General features: G+C 37.4%; 1 protein-coding gene across 9 annotated transcripts in view; it reads right to left on the bottom strand.

Annotated features, from left to right (window-relative positions):
* Positions 1-20254, bottom strand: part of DNAAF4 (dynein axonemal assembly factor 4) — a 69152-nt gene that overhangs the window by 26809 nt on the left and 22089 nt on the right. For all 9 annotated transcript variants that reach the window (XR_011258232.1, XR_011258233.1, XM_069596457.1 and 6 more), the window contains exon 4: positions 6305-6536. Coding sequence is in view for 7 of the 9 variants with exons in the window: in XM_069596457.1 (XP_069452558.1) it covers positions 6305-6536 (232 nt within the window). In the remaining 2 variants the exon portion in view is untranslated. The remainder of the gene's footprint in view (positions 1-6304; positions 6537-20254) is intronic.

The raw sequence follows: 20254 nt of genomic DNA, 5'->3' as shown, positions 1-20254 counted from the left end.
GTTTCCATGTCCTAGCTATTATAAACAGTGCTGCAATGAACATTGGGGTACATGTGTCTCTTTCAATTCTGGTTTCCTCGGTGTGTATGCCCAGCAAAAGCAAAAATAAACAAATGGGATCTAATTAAAATTAAAAGCTTCTGCACAACAAAGGAAACTATAAGCAAGGTGAAAAGACAGCCTTCTGAATGGGAGAAAATAATAGCAAATGAAGCAACTGACAAACAACTAATCTCAAAAATATACAAGCAACTTATGCAGCTCAATTCCAGAAAAATAAACGACCCAATCAAAAAATGGGCCAAAGAACTAAATAGACATTTCTCCAAAGAAGACATACGGATGGCTAACAAACACATGAAAAGGTGCTCAACATCACTCATTATTAGAGAAATGCAAATCAAAACCACAATGAGGTACCACTTCACACCAGTCAGAATGGCTGCGATCCAAAAATCTGCAAGCAATAAATGCTGGAGAGGGTGTGGAGAAAAGGGAACCCTCCTACACTGTTGGTGGGAATGCAAACTAGTACAGCCACTATGGAGAACGGTGTGGAGATTCCTTAAAAGTATTTTTTAAAAAATTACTTCCTTTCCTGTTTCTCCCTTCTCTCTTCCTAATACTTCTATTATTTGAATGTTGGGACAATGTGGATGCATATTCTAGTTGTTTCATCTGCTTTTATTTAATTACATTAATTTATCTGTTTATTTATTGTTATTTGGCTGCATCAGGTGTTAGTTGTGGCACCCAGGATCTTCATTGTGTTATGTGGGAGATTTCATTCTGGAGCATGGACTCTGCAGTTGCAGAGTGCAGACTTCAGAGCAGGTCGGCTTCAGCAGTTGCAGCGTGCAGGTTATCCAGTACTGGTACACAGGCTCCAGCACATGTGGGCTCAGTAGCTGCAGTGCCCAGGCTTAGCTGCTCTGCAGCATGTGGGATCTTAGTTCCCCAACCATGGATCGAACCCGTGTCCCCTGCATTGCAAGACAGATTCTTTACCACAGGACCACGAGAGAAGTTCCATCTTTTCTGTTTTAAAATCTCTTTGTCATTTTGTTCTGTTTTCTGGGGAAAATTTACTATATTCCAACTATCTGACTGAACGCTTTATACATTTTAAATTTCCAAATGGATTTTTTTGGGAAAATTCTTTATTACAGCCTCTTGTTTTTGTTCAAGGGTTAAAGTATGTTTTCATCTCTCTGAGAACATTAATTATGGTTCTTTTTAAGTTTTCTTCCATTCCTACTTGTTTCATACCTAGTTGTTTCAAGTTATATTTTTCTGTTTGGTTCTTGGCTATCTGTTCATATTAAAAATGCTAAGTATAAATATTTTGACTGGAAGTTCTGTGTACATGAATCTGATTGTTGATGAATAAGCTTCAGCATGGTGAATTGGCTGGGCCATTAAAAATGACAAGGTTTTTGCAAGGTTTGGCTTCCCTGTAGAGGAACTGTTCAATCTGCATCCCAGGTGCACTGGGCTCATATGTGCATATGGCAAAGAGTAGAGGACTTGAAAGGATCTCTTGAATCAGTACTTAGATTTTCATAATGCAGACTTTCACTCAATCTCTGTATTTTCAGAGCAGAATCTCATTGAGTCTTCAACTGTACAGAAAGTAAACCTCCAGCTGTCTGCTGTGGTAGGGGAGGAGAAAGGGTAAGCAAACACACTTTCAACCGACCCTATTTTCTCCAGACTTACGCTTGCTCCTACCTTTAGAAGTACCTAGTTCTACGAAGTTGAAAATGGAAAAATCCACATGCTCTGAACTCTCATCTTTCCCTCTACAATGCTTTTAGTAGCTTAGCAAATAAGATAGCTCAGCACCTCAAAATTAGTTCAATACAACAGGCTGATACCGGTAACTGACTTCAAGAGTTTATCCCTTTTAAACAAAGCTCTTCCTAACAAGACAAGGAAGTCCCCAAAGTCGTGTACCTAATTGATGTTCATTGATTTCACTTTCCCTTATAAAACAGACATAAAGGCAAGGACCCTCAAATGAAACCACTTGGGGGATGGCCTCAGTATGCCTGGCCCTAAGCACTACTGTGGAATAATAAGAATTTGAGGAAATCATATACACTTTGATGCTTTCGTCCTTAAAAATAATAAACATTTTTCCCAATTTTATTGAGAAATAATTCATGTACAATAACTGTACTTATTTTAAAGCATATTAAATGAGTTCTGATAGATGTACATACTCACGAAATCACAATAAAGACAGAAAATTTCTATCATCTCTAAGAGCCCCCTATAGCTCTGTGCAATTCATTCCTCCCTTTTGCTCCTGGTCTCAGGCAACCACCAATGTGCCCTCTTCTCTTAATGCAGCAGTTGGGACCTCCAGTATAATGCTGAATGAAGCAGTAAAAACAGACATGTTTGCCTTACTCTTCAACCTCAGGGGCAAAATAAGCATTATTTCATCAGTAAATAGGATATTTGCTATAGGTTTTTGTGTAGAAGGCCCTTACCAGATCAAGAAAGTTTCTAGTCCTAATTTTTTAAGCAATTTTTATTATAAATGGGTGTTGGATTTTGTCAAACGCCTTTTTATAATATTGAAATAATCACATTTTTCCTTTAGTTTAGTTAACTATACTGAATGATTTTCAAAGGCTAAATCAACCTTGCCTTCCATTAGCCATTTCCAGCAGTCAAAATTCTCTAGGATATGTGAATAACAAACACAATTAAAGTGGTTTAATCATACATGGGTTTTTTTTTCTCACTTAACAAGTTTGAAGAAAGATACTCCAGCATGATTTATAAGCTCTCCAATATTTTTAATGTCCCAAGCTCCTCCTTCTTCCCCGTTCCATCACTCTTAATGTATGACTTACCTCTTAACGATCTCAAGACGATAGCTAATTCATTTCCTGGCACAGATCTTCATCTTAGGTAGAAAAAGGAAAGAGGAAGCAAGCAAAAAGGAACTGGGGACACTTATCTTGGAAAAGTAATACTTTTCTATAAATCATTAGCACATTTCTATTTCGAGTCAGAGCTGTGTCACTTGGCTACATGTCATACATATGTATGACAAGTGACATACATGTGTCAAGGTACCTACATATATATGTGTATGTGTGACATACATATACATACAGTTCAGTTCAGTCACTCAGTCGTGTCCGACTCTTTGCAACCTCATGAATCGCAGTACCCCAGGCCTCCCTGTTCACCATCTCCCGGAGTTCACTCAGACTCACATCCATAGAGTCCATGATGCCATCCAGCCATCTCATCCTCGGTTGTCCCCTTCTTCTCCTGCCCCCAATTCCTCCCAGCATTAGAGTCTTTTCCAATAAGTCAACTCTTTGCATGAGGTGGCCAAAGTACTGGAGTTTCAGCTTTAGCATCATTCCTTCCAAAGAAATCCCAGGGCTGATCTCCTTCAGAATGGACTGGTTGGATCTCCTTGCAGTCCAAGGGACTCTCAAGAGTCTTCTCCAACACCACACTTCAAAAGCATCAATTCTTCGGCGCTCAGCCTTCTTCACAGTCCAACTCTCACATCCATACATGACCACAGGAAAAACCATAGCCTTGACTAGATGGACCTTAGTCGGCAAAGTAATGTCTCTGCTTTTGAATATACTATCTAGGTTGGTCATAACTTTTCTTCCAAGGAGTAAGCGTCTTTTAATTTCATGGCTGCAATTACCATCTGCAGTGATTTTGGAGCCCCCCAAAATAAAGTCTGACACTGTTTCCACTGTTTCCCCATCTATTTCCCATGAAGTGATGGGACCGGATGCCATGATCTTCATTTTCTGAATGTTGAGCTTTAAGCCAACTTTTTCGCTCTCCTCTTTCATACAAGTGACATGCATATACAAGTGACATACACATGTCACTTGGCTACAAGAGAGTCTGAGGGAGCTGAAGGTGAATTTTGTTTTCCTTTTTTCTTAACTAATTTAAAATTACTTGGAAAAATGATTCACTGTTTGATGTTTAATTTTTTTCCATTTCAGAATAAAAAATTTCAAATATGTACAAAAGTAGACAGGAAAGAATAATCACCATCATGCATTCATAACGTGACTTCAATTACCAACTCATAGCCAACACCACTCATCATTACCTCTATCCACTTTCACATACCACACTATTTTGAAGCAAACCTCAGACACTGTATTTTTCAATCAATAAAGATTTCAGTAGTCACCTCTACAAGATGAGGACTTTATAAATCTAACTATAATATCATTATCACATGTAAAGAAAAAATATAATTATTCATTAATTTCTTCAAATATCCAACCAATAGTCAAATTTCCCAGAGTTAAGTTTTTTTAGCTGGACACATTTCTTCTGTTCCCCACCCCCAAGTCATGATTCTGTCAGTGAAAAGCAGAGTACACAGTGAGTAGGCAAGCTACAGTACCTGCCACGCCATCTGTATTCTATATATACTACAAAAGTAGCTTGTCTAAAGAATGTTTCTGGGGAAAATAATACAATATGCTTCCTATAGTTAAAAATGCTATCAAATGAGCATTTTTAGTTAACAGTGACATTGAAACAGTAGTATTAGATTTTTTAGGAGTCGCCAAGTTTCCCGCTTCAAGAGGTCCAACTTTATTGACCAATGAGATGTTTGTGAATTTTTTTAAAGTGGTTATGTACAAATCCCAGCTAACTGGTTTGTATCTACAACAGTATATGTTCCTGTATCTACAACAGTATATGTTCCTTGAAGGCACTGGCCATATGTTTAGTCATAAATGTATATTCCATAACTCTAGCACAGAGGAGACATGCAGTAAAAAAATATCTGTTAAATAAATGAACAAGATGGAAGAAAGTAACCACATTTGTCAGGCATCTGTAATGACACAACTGAAATAAGGGGGCGGGGGAAGACTTCTAGAGTTAAAAAAAAAGGTGACATGTATTTTTTCCCTCTGCCATGTTTAATTTCCCTTATATCCATGGATGAATTTTTTTCTGAGCATCTTCAGGATATCTCATACCTATAAAAGTATGTTTGGGTTCTAACAGTATTTAAAAACAATCAATTTGTCTAGCAGTATTTAAAATTTGGAAGGAAATGTTTTCAAATTCTCTAGCTGTATCAATATTTTGCTGAAATGGTATTAAAGGAGATAGCATAGTAGTTAACTGGTATGTCAATATTAAACCATGAAAAATATATAAATTTAATAATGGCTATTGCTTAATATTCACTATAAATGACTTTTTAACATGCTAGATCTCACTGTTATAGTAGTAAAGACATATAGCCTTTGAAAAGAACACAGGTTTTAGAATCAGACAGATCTGGGTTCAAATCCTACAGGTTTGCTTATTGGGTAGTTGTTTATCCTTTCAAAACATGTTTTTCCTTTAAAATAAGAATAACAAAATAAAGCAAAAAAGAATAACAGCACTTACTCCAAGTGCTATTGTGAGAAATCAGTGATAACAATCAATAAAATTACCTGACATACAGTAATCACCCAAGAAATATGAAGTCACTATTGTGTAAGATTTTACTACAAAATGTTTCACTTTGTAAACATAAATAAACCCAAAACAAAGTTTAATACTCTAATATCAGATAAAAACAAACTTTTAGTTTTGAATAAAGAAAAATGTCCTCTCACTTATTTTTGAAAATACCAGAATCAAAAGCCAGAAGAGTCCTTATCTGTTTACAACTAAATCTGCTTATTAGCACTTGCTTTCCTGAGTTACATGAATAAAAGACCTTTTAATGAAATTCCTAGTTTCTTATCTCTAAAGAAATAAATGAATGTTCCTGGTACTGCTAATTCACTCCAAGTCTTACTGTACCTGAGTTAAACACATAATTAATATAACACTTGCCTAAAAGTCTAAAGAAAGCACGTGAGTAAAAACAATATTGGGGCCGGTGCATGAGGATGACCCAGAGAGATGTTGTGGGGAGGGAGGTGGGAGGGGGGGTCATGTTTGGGAACGCATGTAAGAATTAAAGATTTTAAAATTAAAAAATAAATAAATAAATAAATAATAATAATAAAATTAAATAAAATTTAAAAAAAACAATATTGAATCTTTGCTCATTTTATTATGAAAACTTAATTACTTTCTGGAAGAAGTAAGTCTTTTACCTTACTCCCTGTATTGTAGCACATCATATACTAAAATAATGACCTAATACTGTGGACAGATTCTCTCTCTCTCTCTCTCTCTCACACACACACACACACACACACACACACACACACAATGACATACATACTTCACTAACATGACTCACTTTCCCAGAAGCTGTTAATCACCATACCTTTTGTGGCAAAATTTTTAGATGCTGAATTCCCAGAAAGACATTTATGTTTTAATTTTTTTCTCTTTTCTTCCATTTGCTTTTCTTGATGATATAATTTTTCTTCTCTCTGAATTATTTTAAGTTCTTCAGCTTTTCTTTGACATTCTTTCCAGGCTTCCAATTCTTTAGTTGCTTTTATCCGTTCATTTTCTTTCATATCTTCTATTTTTTTCCTCTCTTCTTCTTCAATCTGTAAAAATTAAAATTACCAAATCCTTTAAAACATGTAAAAAGCAACATTTTAAAAATAAGAAATTCATTATAATAATTAGTTACTTTCACCTCTAAACACTTGTCATTAAAACTGCAGCAATAGTTAGCAATGAATAAAGAATTAAAATAGGAAAGGCAAATGATTTAGTAGAATGCTCAACAATCTGGGTGTCACTGAACACATATCTTAGTTTCCCTGGTAGCCCAGATGGTAAAGAATCTGCCTGCAACACAGAAAACCCGGCTTTGAGCCCTGGGTCAGGAAGATCCCCTGGAGAAGAGAATGGCAACCCACTCCAGTCTTCCTGCCTGTAGAATTCCACGGACAGAGGAGTCTGGCAGGCTACAGTTCATGTGGTCACAGGGTCGGACATGACTGAGTGACTAACACACACACACTGATATGTTCTTGGACAGTCACTTTCCCTAGCCTCAGTTTACTTGTATGTAAAATATAGGCATACATTCAATTAGATGATATGTAACAGTTTGGTTAAAAAAAAACACATGAGAAATTTGTTATTCTGAAAGTTAAGTCATTTGTCTCAAAACCCTTACATATACACAAATATGTATATGCAAACATTTGGCTTTCAAAAATGCCAGTCTTTCCTGTCTTAGGACTGAAGTCGCACTGACCTTCATCTGAGGAATGAGGGCATAAGAAGAAGGGATACAGAAAGCAGGAAGTAGGGAGTTCGTCTCTGGTGGGTGGAAATGTTTGAACTTTGAATCCTGCTGTCAACTATGTTTGCTGCTGCTGCGTCGCTTCAGTCGTGCCCGACTCTGTGCGACCCCACAGACGGCAGCCCACCAGGCTCCCCCGCCCCTGGGATTCTCCAGGCAAGAACACTGGAGTGGGTTGCCATTTCCTTCTCCAGTGCATGAAAGTGAAAGTGAGGTCGCTCAGTCGTGTCCCACTCTTCGTGACCCCATGGACTGCAGCCCACCAGGCTCCTCCGTCCATGGGATTGTCCAGGCAAGAGAACTGCAGTGGAGTGCCATTCCTTCTCCCAACTATGTCTGCAGTAGCAGTTATTTGAAATTTCCACATGAAAAGCTAAATATCAGATGAATCTGAAAGCAATACATTGCTCAGTTGTGTGCCAACTTTTCTCCCTTTCACAAACTTCATATGGTCAAGAGAAAAAACATCTGTGTAACAAAGTAACTGATTAGTATATATGGTTAACTCCACTTTTCTAACTTTCCTATAGTAACAAGTATTTCTCACCTCTATTCTCTAGAGAAGCAGTGTCTAACAGAACTTTTATCAGAGGTAGTAATGTTCTGTACTACCCAATACATTAGCCACTAGCCACTTGTGGCAAATGAAGCACTGAAAATGTAGCTAGCGTGACTGAGGGCCTGAACTGTTCATTTTATTTAAGTTTCATTAATGTAAATTTAAATTACTTTACATTTAAATAGGACATCTGACACAACTGTAGAATGACATGCTGGGAACTGAATTATTTTAGGATATGGAATTAAAACTACAAGTATGAAAACTGTGAAGTACCAAAGAAATATTTGCATGAGTTAATGCCGTCCTCTAGAGACTAATTTTTTTTCCTATTAAACTGTGAAACACTGACATTAAAATAAATTTCATAGATTACTAACAGAAGCTTCTTGTAATCCCAGAATTGCTTCTAAGACCTAAATTAAGCACACAAGATGCTAACTACTACATGTCCTAAGTTCAGAGAGCTGCGGTGAGCTGTCAACAGGTTGGACCAGGACAAATCTGCACAGGACAATGAACCAGCATTTAAAGGCCTCACAACAGGTCATGATGAACAGTCAGTATTAGCTATAGGTAGCCACAACCTGAAGGATGATGACAATGTTCCCTAATTTAGTAATATATTTGCCTTTTCCCCCTCCTTCCTCTCTGCTCTAACACGTGGGAGGAAAAAGTATGTGAAGAGTCAGAACACCTTCACCCCTCACAATCCCTGTTGGGCAGAGTAAATTTTTAAAAGTTTTACAAATGCACATTTACCAAAAACAAGACTGTTCTTACAACCAAAAGTAACAAGTTCTATTATGCCAAGATGTAGTTAAGGGAAATATGTGTGTGGGCAGCCACACATGCATATGTACATATAAATATAATAGGCTGTATCACAAACATAAAAGTAGTCCTCAGGGATTAATGAGGAAGAGGAAGAATTACAAAAGGCATCAACGAACAGGTCACAGAATGAACTGGAATGAAAAGGAGAAAGTGAAGAAGGTAATACCTTATGATTATGATAAAGAGAAAAGGGAGACTACATACAGCAAAGAAACAGAGACTGACACACATTAAATAATCCTTCAAGGTCTTATTTTTCACAAAATGCAATCAGGGGAACACACCATTTAAAGGAGGAATGTGTGGTAACAGAAAAATTCAGAAAGCTAGAAAAATAATCACCTTACATGAAGAACTGGACTTTAAGTCCCTTGTATTGCTCAAAAAAGGATACCATATAGTCTGGGATATGAGTTTAATATAGACAGCAAATGTAGGTAACTGAATAATGAGCAGCTTCTAATACAAATTCCTGAAGAAAGGGAAACCTATAATTATTTCAATCTGGAGTGAATCTCTAGTTTATCAAGGCAATGTTCTTTATAAACCAATCTCATTTATGAATTAAAATGCAGAAATAATAAAATACTAGGAAACTGAATCAAGGAAAATATTAGAACTATAATACATCTTGATCAAATATGCTGTTTCTTATTTATGATATTAGGCACTCAAAAGAAAAATATAATGATTTCAGTACATGCCAATATACTAGTTTATACTGAAAAAAATATTTTTTAGATCAATAAAAGGAGTTACACAATATCATACTTTATGATGAAGCATTAGAAATATTTCCAGTAAAGTCCCTAAGGCCAATATGATTACTGTTTTACTATTTTCCTGGAGGGCATAACCTACACTATAGAATTTTTACAATAAATACATTTTTAAAATTAAAAACTTTAAGAACTACAAACATAGATTATACAGAGATAGAACCATCATTATTTGCAAATAATATCACAGACTATCTAAAAGAATACAAATAATAAATTGACAAACTATTAGAATGTAAGGGATTCCCTGGTAGCTCAGCTGGTAAAGAAACCACCTGCAATGCAGGACACCCCAGTTCAATTCCTGGGTTGGGAAGATGCCCTGGAGAAGGGATAGGGTACCTACTCCAGTCAGTATTCTTGGGCTTCCCTGATGACTCAAATAGTAAAGAATCTGCCTCCAATGCTGAAGACCTGGGTTCTATCTCTGGGTTGGGAAGATCCCCTGGAGGAGGGCTTGGGAACCCACTCCAGTATTCTTGCCTGGAGAGTCCCCATGGACAGAGGAGCCTGGTGGGCTACAGTTCATGGGGTCACAAAGAGTTGGACACGACTGAGTGACTAAGCACAACACATTAGAATGAAAAGATTTCAAGGAGGCAATCACATACAGGATCAACTTACACAAACTCATAAAAACTAACTTTCCTACAAACTGGCAACAATCAGAAAATACAACAAAAAGGTCATTTCATTAGTAATTGCCATAAAAGCTTTTATAATGCTACAAATAAGCTTAGCAAAATATGAGCCAGCCCTATATGTAAGCTAAATAATTTTGCTGAGGAATATAAAATGTAAGTCTGAATAAAGAGAGATAAATGCCACATTCCTGGAAGAAAACTCAATGTCTTAAATATGTTGATATTCTGCAAATTAATTTATAAGTCAATTTAAATCTAATCAAAATACCAACAGAACTCTTAGGAATTTTGGTAATAAGTAAATGTGAAATTCATCCACAGCAGAAAACATGCAGGTTTTATGGAAGAATGAAGAGGTTGGCAATTTTCATCCATAAAGATTAAATATAAAACTAGACAAATTTATCAAAAACAATCAATTCAAGGCAGTGGGAACTAACCAAAGGTAGCCTGCAAATTTATAAGTGTTGATTCCAGAGAAACTGCTAAAGTCACAGGTTAAAAGCTGTGAGAGGCTCTGCCCTTCTACCTAAGATTTCTTCCAACCACTCGCTCCAGCCAGGATGACAAGACAAACGTTTTTACTAACATGAAACTAACAACAACAACAAAAACCCCAGCAGCTTTGTTAGCAAAAACAGTGGACTCATTTCAGGGTGGGGTAGTGAAAACCTGTGGCTTTGGTAGGGAAAAGTAGTAAATTTGGTTGGGAACGAAAAGGGAAAATTTGCAGCTGAGGTCTGAGGTTGAAGCCCTGGTTAGGGTAAGTGCCTGACTAGTCAGAAAATTAAAAGAAAGAGCATGTAAATTAGAGAGCCATGGAAGGTCTGTAATAAACTCACCCATACACCCCTGGTTAAACAGAAAGTGACGCATTACTGGGGGATACTTGAGGAAGCCTGGCATAAAACAAAACCAAGGGATACTTGAGAACTTGCTCTAACTTTGAATGTATTCCCAAATCCACATACAGACCCATCAGCACAGGGGTGGAAGCCTTTCAAGCTGAAGGTATTTATCACCTGTGCGCAAGTCATCAGCTAACAAGTATGCAGACACAGGGAAGACAATTACAGAAAAAAACATAAGAAATTAAAAATACACATCTGTGTCTTTTTTCCTGTCTTGCATACAGGGTCGTCATTGCCATCTTTCTAAATTCCATATATATGTGTTAGGAACACATGTAAGAATTAAAGATTTTAAAATTAAAAAAATAAAAAACTAAAAAATTAAAAAAATACATAAATAAATAAAAGAAATTAAAAATAAGAATGAGAAAACTCAGCAGAAACATCAGCAGTTGTTTACCACAAGTGAGTCCAGAGTGACTCCACGGTTAAAGTCCAGGCAAGTTATTAAAAACTAAACAACTATCAATCAATCAATCAATAATTTTTTAGAACTCAGAATTATTATAATCTATGAAAATGTCTTTCCTGGTGTCTCTGTCCATAAAGAATCCACCTGCAATGCAAGAGATTGCCTGCAATACAAGAGACCTCTGTTTGATCCCTGGGTTGGGAAGATCCCCTAGAGAAGAAAATGGCAACCCACTCCAGCATTCTTGCCTGGGAAATCCATGGACAGAGGAGCCTGGAGGGCGACAGTCCATGGGGTACCAAGAGTTGGACACAACTTAGTGACTAAGCCACCAACCACTAAAATGTGTAGTTTCCAAATAAAAATACATCAAGAAATAATTACCAAAAACTTCTCAAATCTGATGAGAACATTACACTTTTCAGAGAATTTCAACCAAAAGTAAAATAAATACAAAGAGATACACCTACATAAAACTTAGTCAAACTACTAAGTTAACCCAAAGACCAAACAAAAACCAGAAAATCTTCAAAAAAAAGGACTCCTCATCATGTACAGAGGAGTAATGATACAATTAAAGGCTGATTCTTCATTAGAAACAATGGAAGTCAGAAAGCAGCGAAAGACCTGTTGTTCAAAGCACAGACAGACAGAAATTACTAGAGTAGATCCTGCAAAGTACTAGATCCTGCAAAACCATTCTTCATAAATGAAGACGAAATAAGCACATTCTAAGATAAATGAAAACTGAGAGAAACTATTTGTCTCAGACTTGCCCAATAAGATATACTAAAGAAGATTCTTCAGGCTGAAAGGAAATGGTACTAAACACTAACTCAGATCTGTAAATGGGAATGAAGAATATGGGAAATGGTAAATATATGGGTATGCATAAAAGACAATTCAAATGGAAAAACAAAATGTGGTATACACATAATAACAGAACATTTTTCAGAATTAAAAAGGAAGAAAATTCTGAAACATGCTAAAAAGTAGGTGAACCCTGAAGACATTATGCTAAGTGAAATAAGCCAGGCACAAAAGGACAAATATAGTATGATTCCACTTACATGAGATACTAGAGGAGTCAAATTCACAGAGACAAAATAAAAATGCTGGTTGCTAGGGGCTTAGGGAAACGGGGAATGGGAAGTTATTATTTAATGGGTACAGAGTTTCAGTTTGGGAAAATAAAAAAAAATTCTGAAAATGGATGGTTGGTGATGGTGGCAACACAATGTGAATGTATGTAATGCGACTGAACTATATATTTATAAATAGTTAAAATGGCAAATTTTATCTTATTTATGGTTTTATCCATTAAAAATTTTTAAAACACAGTATTTGATTGCTTTTCTTCTCTTTGAAAACGAGATTTTTTTAAAAATACAATAATTTTTAAAGTAAAATTATAACATATTTTTTATTTATAAAATTCATATACATATACCTATTCATGAATGGCAATAGCAGCCCCAAAATAAAGAAAGAAAATGAAGCAGTAAAAGGCAAACTTGCTATATTTTACTGGAACTGAGTCAGTGTTAAACTGAAGAAGATCATGATTGTGATAAGCTAAAGGTGCATATGGCAACCATTAAAAACTTGAATAACCTAAAATTTATATTCATATCATAAAAATTTTGTTTATTTATATAGAGTATGTATACACACACACACACACACACATATATGTATAAAGCGAAAAGGTCAACAAAGGAGTTCCAGCTTCCATTCTGACAGGTTAAAGTGTGTCCTTTAGACGGACACACTAGAAACAAACCTGTTTGGACCCATCAGAGAAGTCAGTCACAGAGAAAACTGGTACTCTGAAACCCAGACAGACAAGTGTGTCCAGAAAAGACACAAAGATCTGCTTGTCTTTTCCAGAAGCAACTGGAGCTATAAACCGGCAAAAACACTTAAATAGTAACTTTGACAAAATGCTGGAGTCTGAGTGCGGCCCGGCACAGCAGTGAGAAACTCTGGGGAGCCACAGTCTTGGAGGGTGACCCCATATTTTTGTAAGCTTTACCATCACAAATCCCACTAGATTACCATGACTAAGATCTGAATAAGAACTCTGGCAGAAGGTGGGGAAGAATAATCATTAAGAGCCTGCTATACAGAGTGAAGTAAGTCAGAAAGAGAAAAACAAATAAGGCCTATTAATGCATATATATGGAATCTGGAAAAATGGTACTGATGAACCTATTTGCAGGGCAGGAACAGAGATGCAAACAGAGATTTTGGACACAGTGAGGCAGGGGGGAGGAGAGGGTGGATGAATTGAGAGAGTAGCATTACAACATACACCGTATCATATGTATTAATGAAACAGATAGCTAACGGGAAGCTGACATATAACACAGGAAGCTCAACATATAGGACTCTGTGACAACCGAGAGGGGTAGGATGGTATGGGGCGTGGGGGGAGGTTCAAGAGGGAAGGGACTGGCTGATTCACATTGTTATATGGCAAAAGCCATACAATATTGTAGAGCAATTATCCTTAAAAAAAGAATTTTAAAAAATAATCATTGTGAAATACAGAAATACCCAAAGCATTCTCCATAACAAAGATCGACTCTCCTGTCAGAAAGAAAAGCAACCTGTCAAAGCTAAAGTCCCTTATCTGCACTGGGAGAAGGGAATTCTTCCCACCCCTGTCCTCCCCAGACTTCCTGTCCCACCTGAAGGGAGAAAAAAAAAAACAAAAAACACAGTTAGCTGTCAGACTTCAGGAAAATAGACAGGAACAATGCAGCAAGGGGAAAAAAGCTGTATCACTGGAAGAACATGTGTAAAAAGATCATACAACCAAGATACAGAACCATGAAAAGACTGGGATTTGATGGAAAGATGATAGAATATTTCCACTCCCTTACAATTTACTACCACATCAACAGGGTTCCAAGATAATGACACTGGATCACAGAAGAAAAGAGCTGTATGACAAAGGCTCTTTCTGAGGATGAGTAGATAGGATAGAGAAGCCTAAAATCCAAGATTCAAAAGAGAACTGGAAAAAAAAACCCACTAGAGGAATTTGAAGCCTCTAATACCTATACCTGTACAGCTAACACAGCTAACATTAAACATAACCCCAAATCCTGTTAAAGTAAATAAATTTACTCACTAAAGTCCTATTAACCTTAGTTTCTATTACCTGATACAATATGACTAGTGTTCAATAACAACAAAATTGTAAGGCATGCCAAAAGGTAAGTAAAAAAACATTGCAAAGAGACAAGCAAAAATCAGAACCAGTCTCAGATATGACACAGATGTAAGAATTATTAGGCATGGAATTTAAAATAACTGTTTAATATGTCAAGGGCACTACTGGGAAAAAAACATTCGAAAATGCCTAAGAGTATCTTTAAGCTTTAAGCTTTATTATCAACAAAGAACACTGCCTGCCATTCTGGTAATGAACTATGTTGTCCACCATCAAGCCATCAGTCAACTGCAGACACACCAGTGGTGCAGGATACTGGCCCTAGACAGTTAAGAAGCATTTCAAAGGAATATTTCAATAAGCACATTATCGAGCATCTTCCCATACACAGAAAAGCACTAAAAACATTAACTTGAGATGTCTGTTTCTTGTGACAAGCAGTAGTCTTTTGATGTTCAACTACATGGTTTTAGTTTGTTCGTTTTTTCAGCAAAAACCCTTCTATCCCAGGTCCTTCTTCACCTCTGTGGGACAGTTCCCCAGAGCTATCTGAGAGGCTGTTTCCAGGGCTACAGTCCTCAGCTGGGTCCTTAGTAAAAACATAACTCTTAATTTTTAGGCTGTGTGTTATTTTTTTGCCCAATATCTTTCACATGGAGCTATATATCATTCTAACAATGAGCTAAGAAAAGTGATATATTAATTCAGCCTGAAGTTTCATATAGTGTAAAATTTCTATAAATTTCTGAAATTTAATTATTGAGTTGTTTATTTCTGTAGAAAACATAATCTGGTGTTTAGAATGATATGCGTTCAGTTCAGTTCAGTTGTCAAGTCATGTCCGACTCTGTGACCCCATGAACTGCAGCACACTAGGGCTCCCTGTCCATCACCAACTCCCAGAGTTCACTCAAACTCATGTCCATCGAGTCGGTGATGCCATCTAGCCATCTCATCCTCTGTCGTCCCCTTCTCCTCCTGCTCCTGATCCCTCCCAGCATCAGGGTCTTTTCCAGTAAGTCAACTCTTCCCATGAGGTGGCCAAAGTACTGGAGTTTCAGCTTTAGCATTAATCCTTTCAATGAACACCCAGGACTGATCTCCTTTAGGAGGGACTGGTTGGATCTCCCTGCAGTCCAAGGGACTCTCAAGAGTCTTCTCCAACAGCACAGCTCAAAAGCATCAATTCTTCGGCGCTCAGCTTTCATCACAGTCCAACTCTCACATCCATACATGACCACTGGAAAAACCATAGCCTTGACTATGGTCTTGTCAGACCTTTGTTGACAAAGTAATATTTCTGCTTTTCAATATGCTGTCTAGGTTGGTCATAACTTTGCTTCTAAGGAGTAAGCGTCTTTTAATTTCATGGCTGCAATCACCATCTGCAGTGATTTTGGAGCCCCAAAAAATAAAGTCTGACACTGTTTCCACTGTTTCCCCATCTATTTCCCATGGAGTGATGGGACTGGATGCCATGATCTTTGTTTTCTGAATGTTAAGCTTTAAGCCAACTTTTTCACTCTCCTCTTTCACTTTCATCAAGAGGCTTTTTAGTTCCTCTTCACTTTCTGCCATAAGGGTGGTGTCATCTGCATATCTGAGGTTATTGATATATCTCCCGGCAATCTTGATTCCAGCTTGTGCTTCCATCCCAGTATTTCTCATGATGTACTCTGCATAGAAGTTAAATAAGCAGGGTGACAATATACAGCTGTGACATACTCCTTTTCCTATTTGGAACCAGTCTGTTGTTCCATGTACAGTTCTAACTCTTGCTTCCTGGCCTGCATATAGGTTTCTCAAGAGGCAAGTCAAGTGGTCTGGTATTCCCATCTCTTTCAGAATTTTCCACAGTTTACTGTGATCCACACAAAGGCTTTGGCATAGTCAATAAAGCAGAAATAGATGTTTTTCTGGAACTCTCTTGCTTTTTCAATGATCCAGCAGATGTTGGCAATTTGATCTCTGGTTCCTCTGCCTTTTCTAAAACCAGCTTGAACATCTGGAAGTTCATGGTTCACGTACTGTTGAAGCCTGGCTTGGAGAATTTTGAGCATTACTTTACTAGTGTGTGAGATGTGTTCAGCTAAAACATAATAAAATTGATTTTCATTCAGTTCTCTTCTCCCTAAAAACTGAATCATGTTCCCCCAAATCTGTGTGTTGAAACTCTAACACTCACGCAATGAAACAATATTTGGAGATAAGGCTTACAATTACAGGGAGGAAATTAATATTAAACAAGGTGATAAGGGTAGAGCCTTGATTGACTAGGATTATTGTCTTTATAAGAAGTGACACTCTCTCTGTGTCTATCATGTAGGGACACAGCCAGCTGCAAGCCAGAAAGAGAGGCCTCATCATAAAATGAACTAACCTGAAGCCAGATATTGAACTTCCCAGCTTCCAGAACTGTAAAAATAAATTTCTATTACTTAAGGTGCACAGTCTGTGTTTTTGCTGTTGGCCTGTTATGGCAACCCAAGCAGACTAGGACATTGTCTTTTCCCTATGGCAGATTCTCAGATAGGCCAAAGGTGGCCCAAAGACATCAGTAAGAGCCGTAAGAAGAACCAAAGGCTAAATAATTCATAACTGAGAGGAACTTATTTAATTCACCAGCAAATTTGGACGCAGGGATTCTACCTTTCAGTTTACTTAACTAAACTGAAATCTGGACTTTCATACAAAGCATAAGAATTTGTAAGTGCCTTGGAAACTCCATGTGTAGATAAGGATGGCTTCCCAGGTGGATCAGTGGTAAAGAATCTGCCTGCCTATACAGAAGATGCAGGAGATGCCAGTTTGACCCCTGGGTCAGGAAGATCCCCTGGAGGAGGAAATGGCAATCCATTTTAGTATTCTTGCCTGGAAAATCCCATGGACAGAGAAGCCCAGTCCAGGGGGTCACAAAGAGGCACATACAACTTAGTGATTAAGCACACAGACATAGATAAGAGTAAACTCTTACTAAAGTGTTAGCTCTATCTGTCCTTGAATAAAAGTTATTACTTGATAGAAAATTCTTTGGTCTTACACTATATGACTTTACAGTCTTATCATGATTTGCTGGTATCTTTTAAAGATCCTGCTTTGGCTTACTGTTGAAGAAATCATCCTGAAGTCAGTACTCAGGTTTACTACACAGAGACACAGTACTGATACATTTAATGAAGCGAAAAGCCAAGGAGAAAAGGAAAGATATAAGCATCTGAATGCAGAGTACCAAAGAATAGCAAGAAGAGATAAGAAAGCCTTCTTCAGCGATCAATGCCAAGAAATAGAGGAAAACAATAGAATGGGAAAGACTAGAGATCTCTTCAAGAAAATTAGAGATACCAGGGAACATTTCATGCAAAGATGGGCTCGATAAAGGACAGAAATGGTAGAAGATATCTAAGATATCTAACAGAAGCAGAAGATATTAAGAAGAGGTGGCAAGACTACACAGAAGAACTGTACAGAAAGGATCTTCACAACCCGGATAATCACGATGGTGTGATCACTCATCTAGAGCCAGACATCCTGGAATGTGATGTCAAGTGGGCATTAGAAACCATCACTACGAACAAAGCTAGTGGAGGTGATGGAATTCCGGTAGAGCTATTTCAAATCCTGAAAGATGATGCTGTGAAAGTGCATTTGGAAAACTCAGCAGTGGCCACAGGACTGGAAAAGGTCAGTTTTCATTCCAATTCCAAAGAAAGGCAATGCCAAAGAATGCTCAAACTACTGCACAATTGCACTCATCTCACACGCTAGTAAAGTAATGCTCAAAATTCTCCAAGCCAGGCTTCAGCAATACATGACCCATGAACTTCCTGATGTTCAAGCTGGTTTTCAAAAAGGCAGAGGAACCAGAGATCAAATTGCCAACATCTGCTGGATCATTGAAAAAGCAAGAGAGTTCCAGAAAAACATCTATTTCTGCTTTATTGACTATGCCAAAGCCTTTGACTATGTCAATCACAATAAACTGTGGAAAATTCTGAAAGAGATCGGAATACCAGACCACCTGACCTGCCTCTTGAGAAATCTGTATGCAGGCCAGGAAGCAAGAGTAAGAACTGGACATGGAACAACAGACTGGTTCCAAATAGGAAAAGGAGTACATCAAGGCTGTATATTGTCACCCTGCTTACTTAACTTATATGCAGAGTACATCATGAGAAATGCTGGACTGGAAGAAACACAAGCTCGAATCAAGATTGCTGGGAGATATATCAATAACCTCAGATATGCAGATGACACCACCCTTATGGCAGAAAGTGAAGAGGAACTAAAAAGCCTCTTGATGAAAGTGAAAGAGGAGAGTGAAAAAGTTGGCTTAAAGCTCAACATTCAGAAAATGAAGATCATGGCATCTGGTCCCATCACTCCATGGGAAATAGATGGGGAAACAGTGGAAACAGTGTCAGACTTTATTTTTTGGGGCTCCAAAATCACTGCAGATGGTGATTGCAGCCATGAAATTAAAAGACGCTTACTCCTTGGAGGAAAAGTTATGACCAACCTAGATAGCATATTCAAAAGCAGAGACATTACTTTGCCGACTAAGGTCCGTCTAGTCAAGGCTATGGTTTTTCCTGTGGTCGTGTATGGATGTGAGAGTTGGACTGTGAAGAAGGCTGAGCGCTGAAGAATTGATGCTTTTGAACTGTGGTGTTGGAGAAGACTCTTGAGAGTTCCTTGGACTGCAAGAAAATCCAACCAGTCCCTTCTGAAGGAGATCAGCCCTGGAATTTCTTTGGAAGGAATGATGCTAAAGCTGAAACTCTAGTACTTTGGCCACCTCATGCGAAGAGTTGACTCATTGGAAAAGACTCTGATGCTGGGAGGGATTGGGGGCAGGAGAAGGGGACGACAGAGGATGATATGGCTGGATGGCATCACTGACTTGATGGACGTGAGTCTGAGTGAACTCTGGGAGTTGGTGAAAAGTATGGGCAACTGACTCCATACATAGAGCATTAAAAAAATTACTGTCCTAAAATTAACTACTTACAAACCTTCAGTAACTTCCCAAAAAGCTCACTAGGGTCTAGATTCAGGGATGCGGGGAAAGGAGAAAAAGAAGACCAACTGTCCTGCACTCAAGGTGTAACAGCTCTGAAAAACTGACCACAGACTTTCTCTAAGCTCATGAGGCAATAGGACAAATGAAATTAAAAAAAAAAAAAGATTTTAACCATACCTCTGGAAAAGATGAAAAAGTCTGCAGTAAACAAAAAAGTGGACTTATATATAATTGCTGAAATTGTATTTCTGCACAGACTCTGTGAATTTGAGATATGCTTACACAAAAAGGAAGTAAGTTAGCAGACTTGACATAGTGTAAATACAAGAAAGACAGTGTCAAAGATACTGTCCTTTCTCATGATAATATGCTAATGGCTACAGTTAATTTTTCATATGTTTGGAAATTTGGTAGATGTACATAGAGTTTTAGTAAATTTCTGTTAGAACAAAAAGAAATTAAAAGTCTAAAAATAATCACAGGAAGATAAGCATTGTTCTGTTTTCAAAAATAAATGTTTTCTTATTAGGAAAAATAAATGTTTATTATTAGAAAAACATAAAAAATTCAAAAAAAAAAAAAAGAGAAAATTACAAGAGATCTTACTCCCCATTCATTTTCTATACTTTTTAAATTATAAAAATAAGATTTCATGTAAAGGCCTT

This window comes from Ovis canadensis, chromosome 7 (genome assembly GCF_042477335.2).
Source record: "Ovis canadensis isolate MfBH-ARS-UI-01 breed Bighorn chromosome 7, ARS-UI_OviCan_v2, whole genome shotgun sequence".
Lineage (NCBI taxonomy): Eukaryota > Metazoa > Chordata > Mammalia > Artiodactyla > Bovidae > Ovis > Ovis canadensis.
The sequence above is the reverse complement of the archived record's forward strand: the minus strand, read 5'-3'. Positions and strand labels throughout refer to the sequence as shown.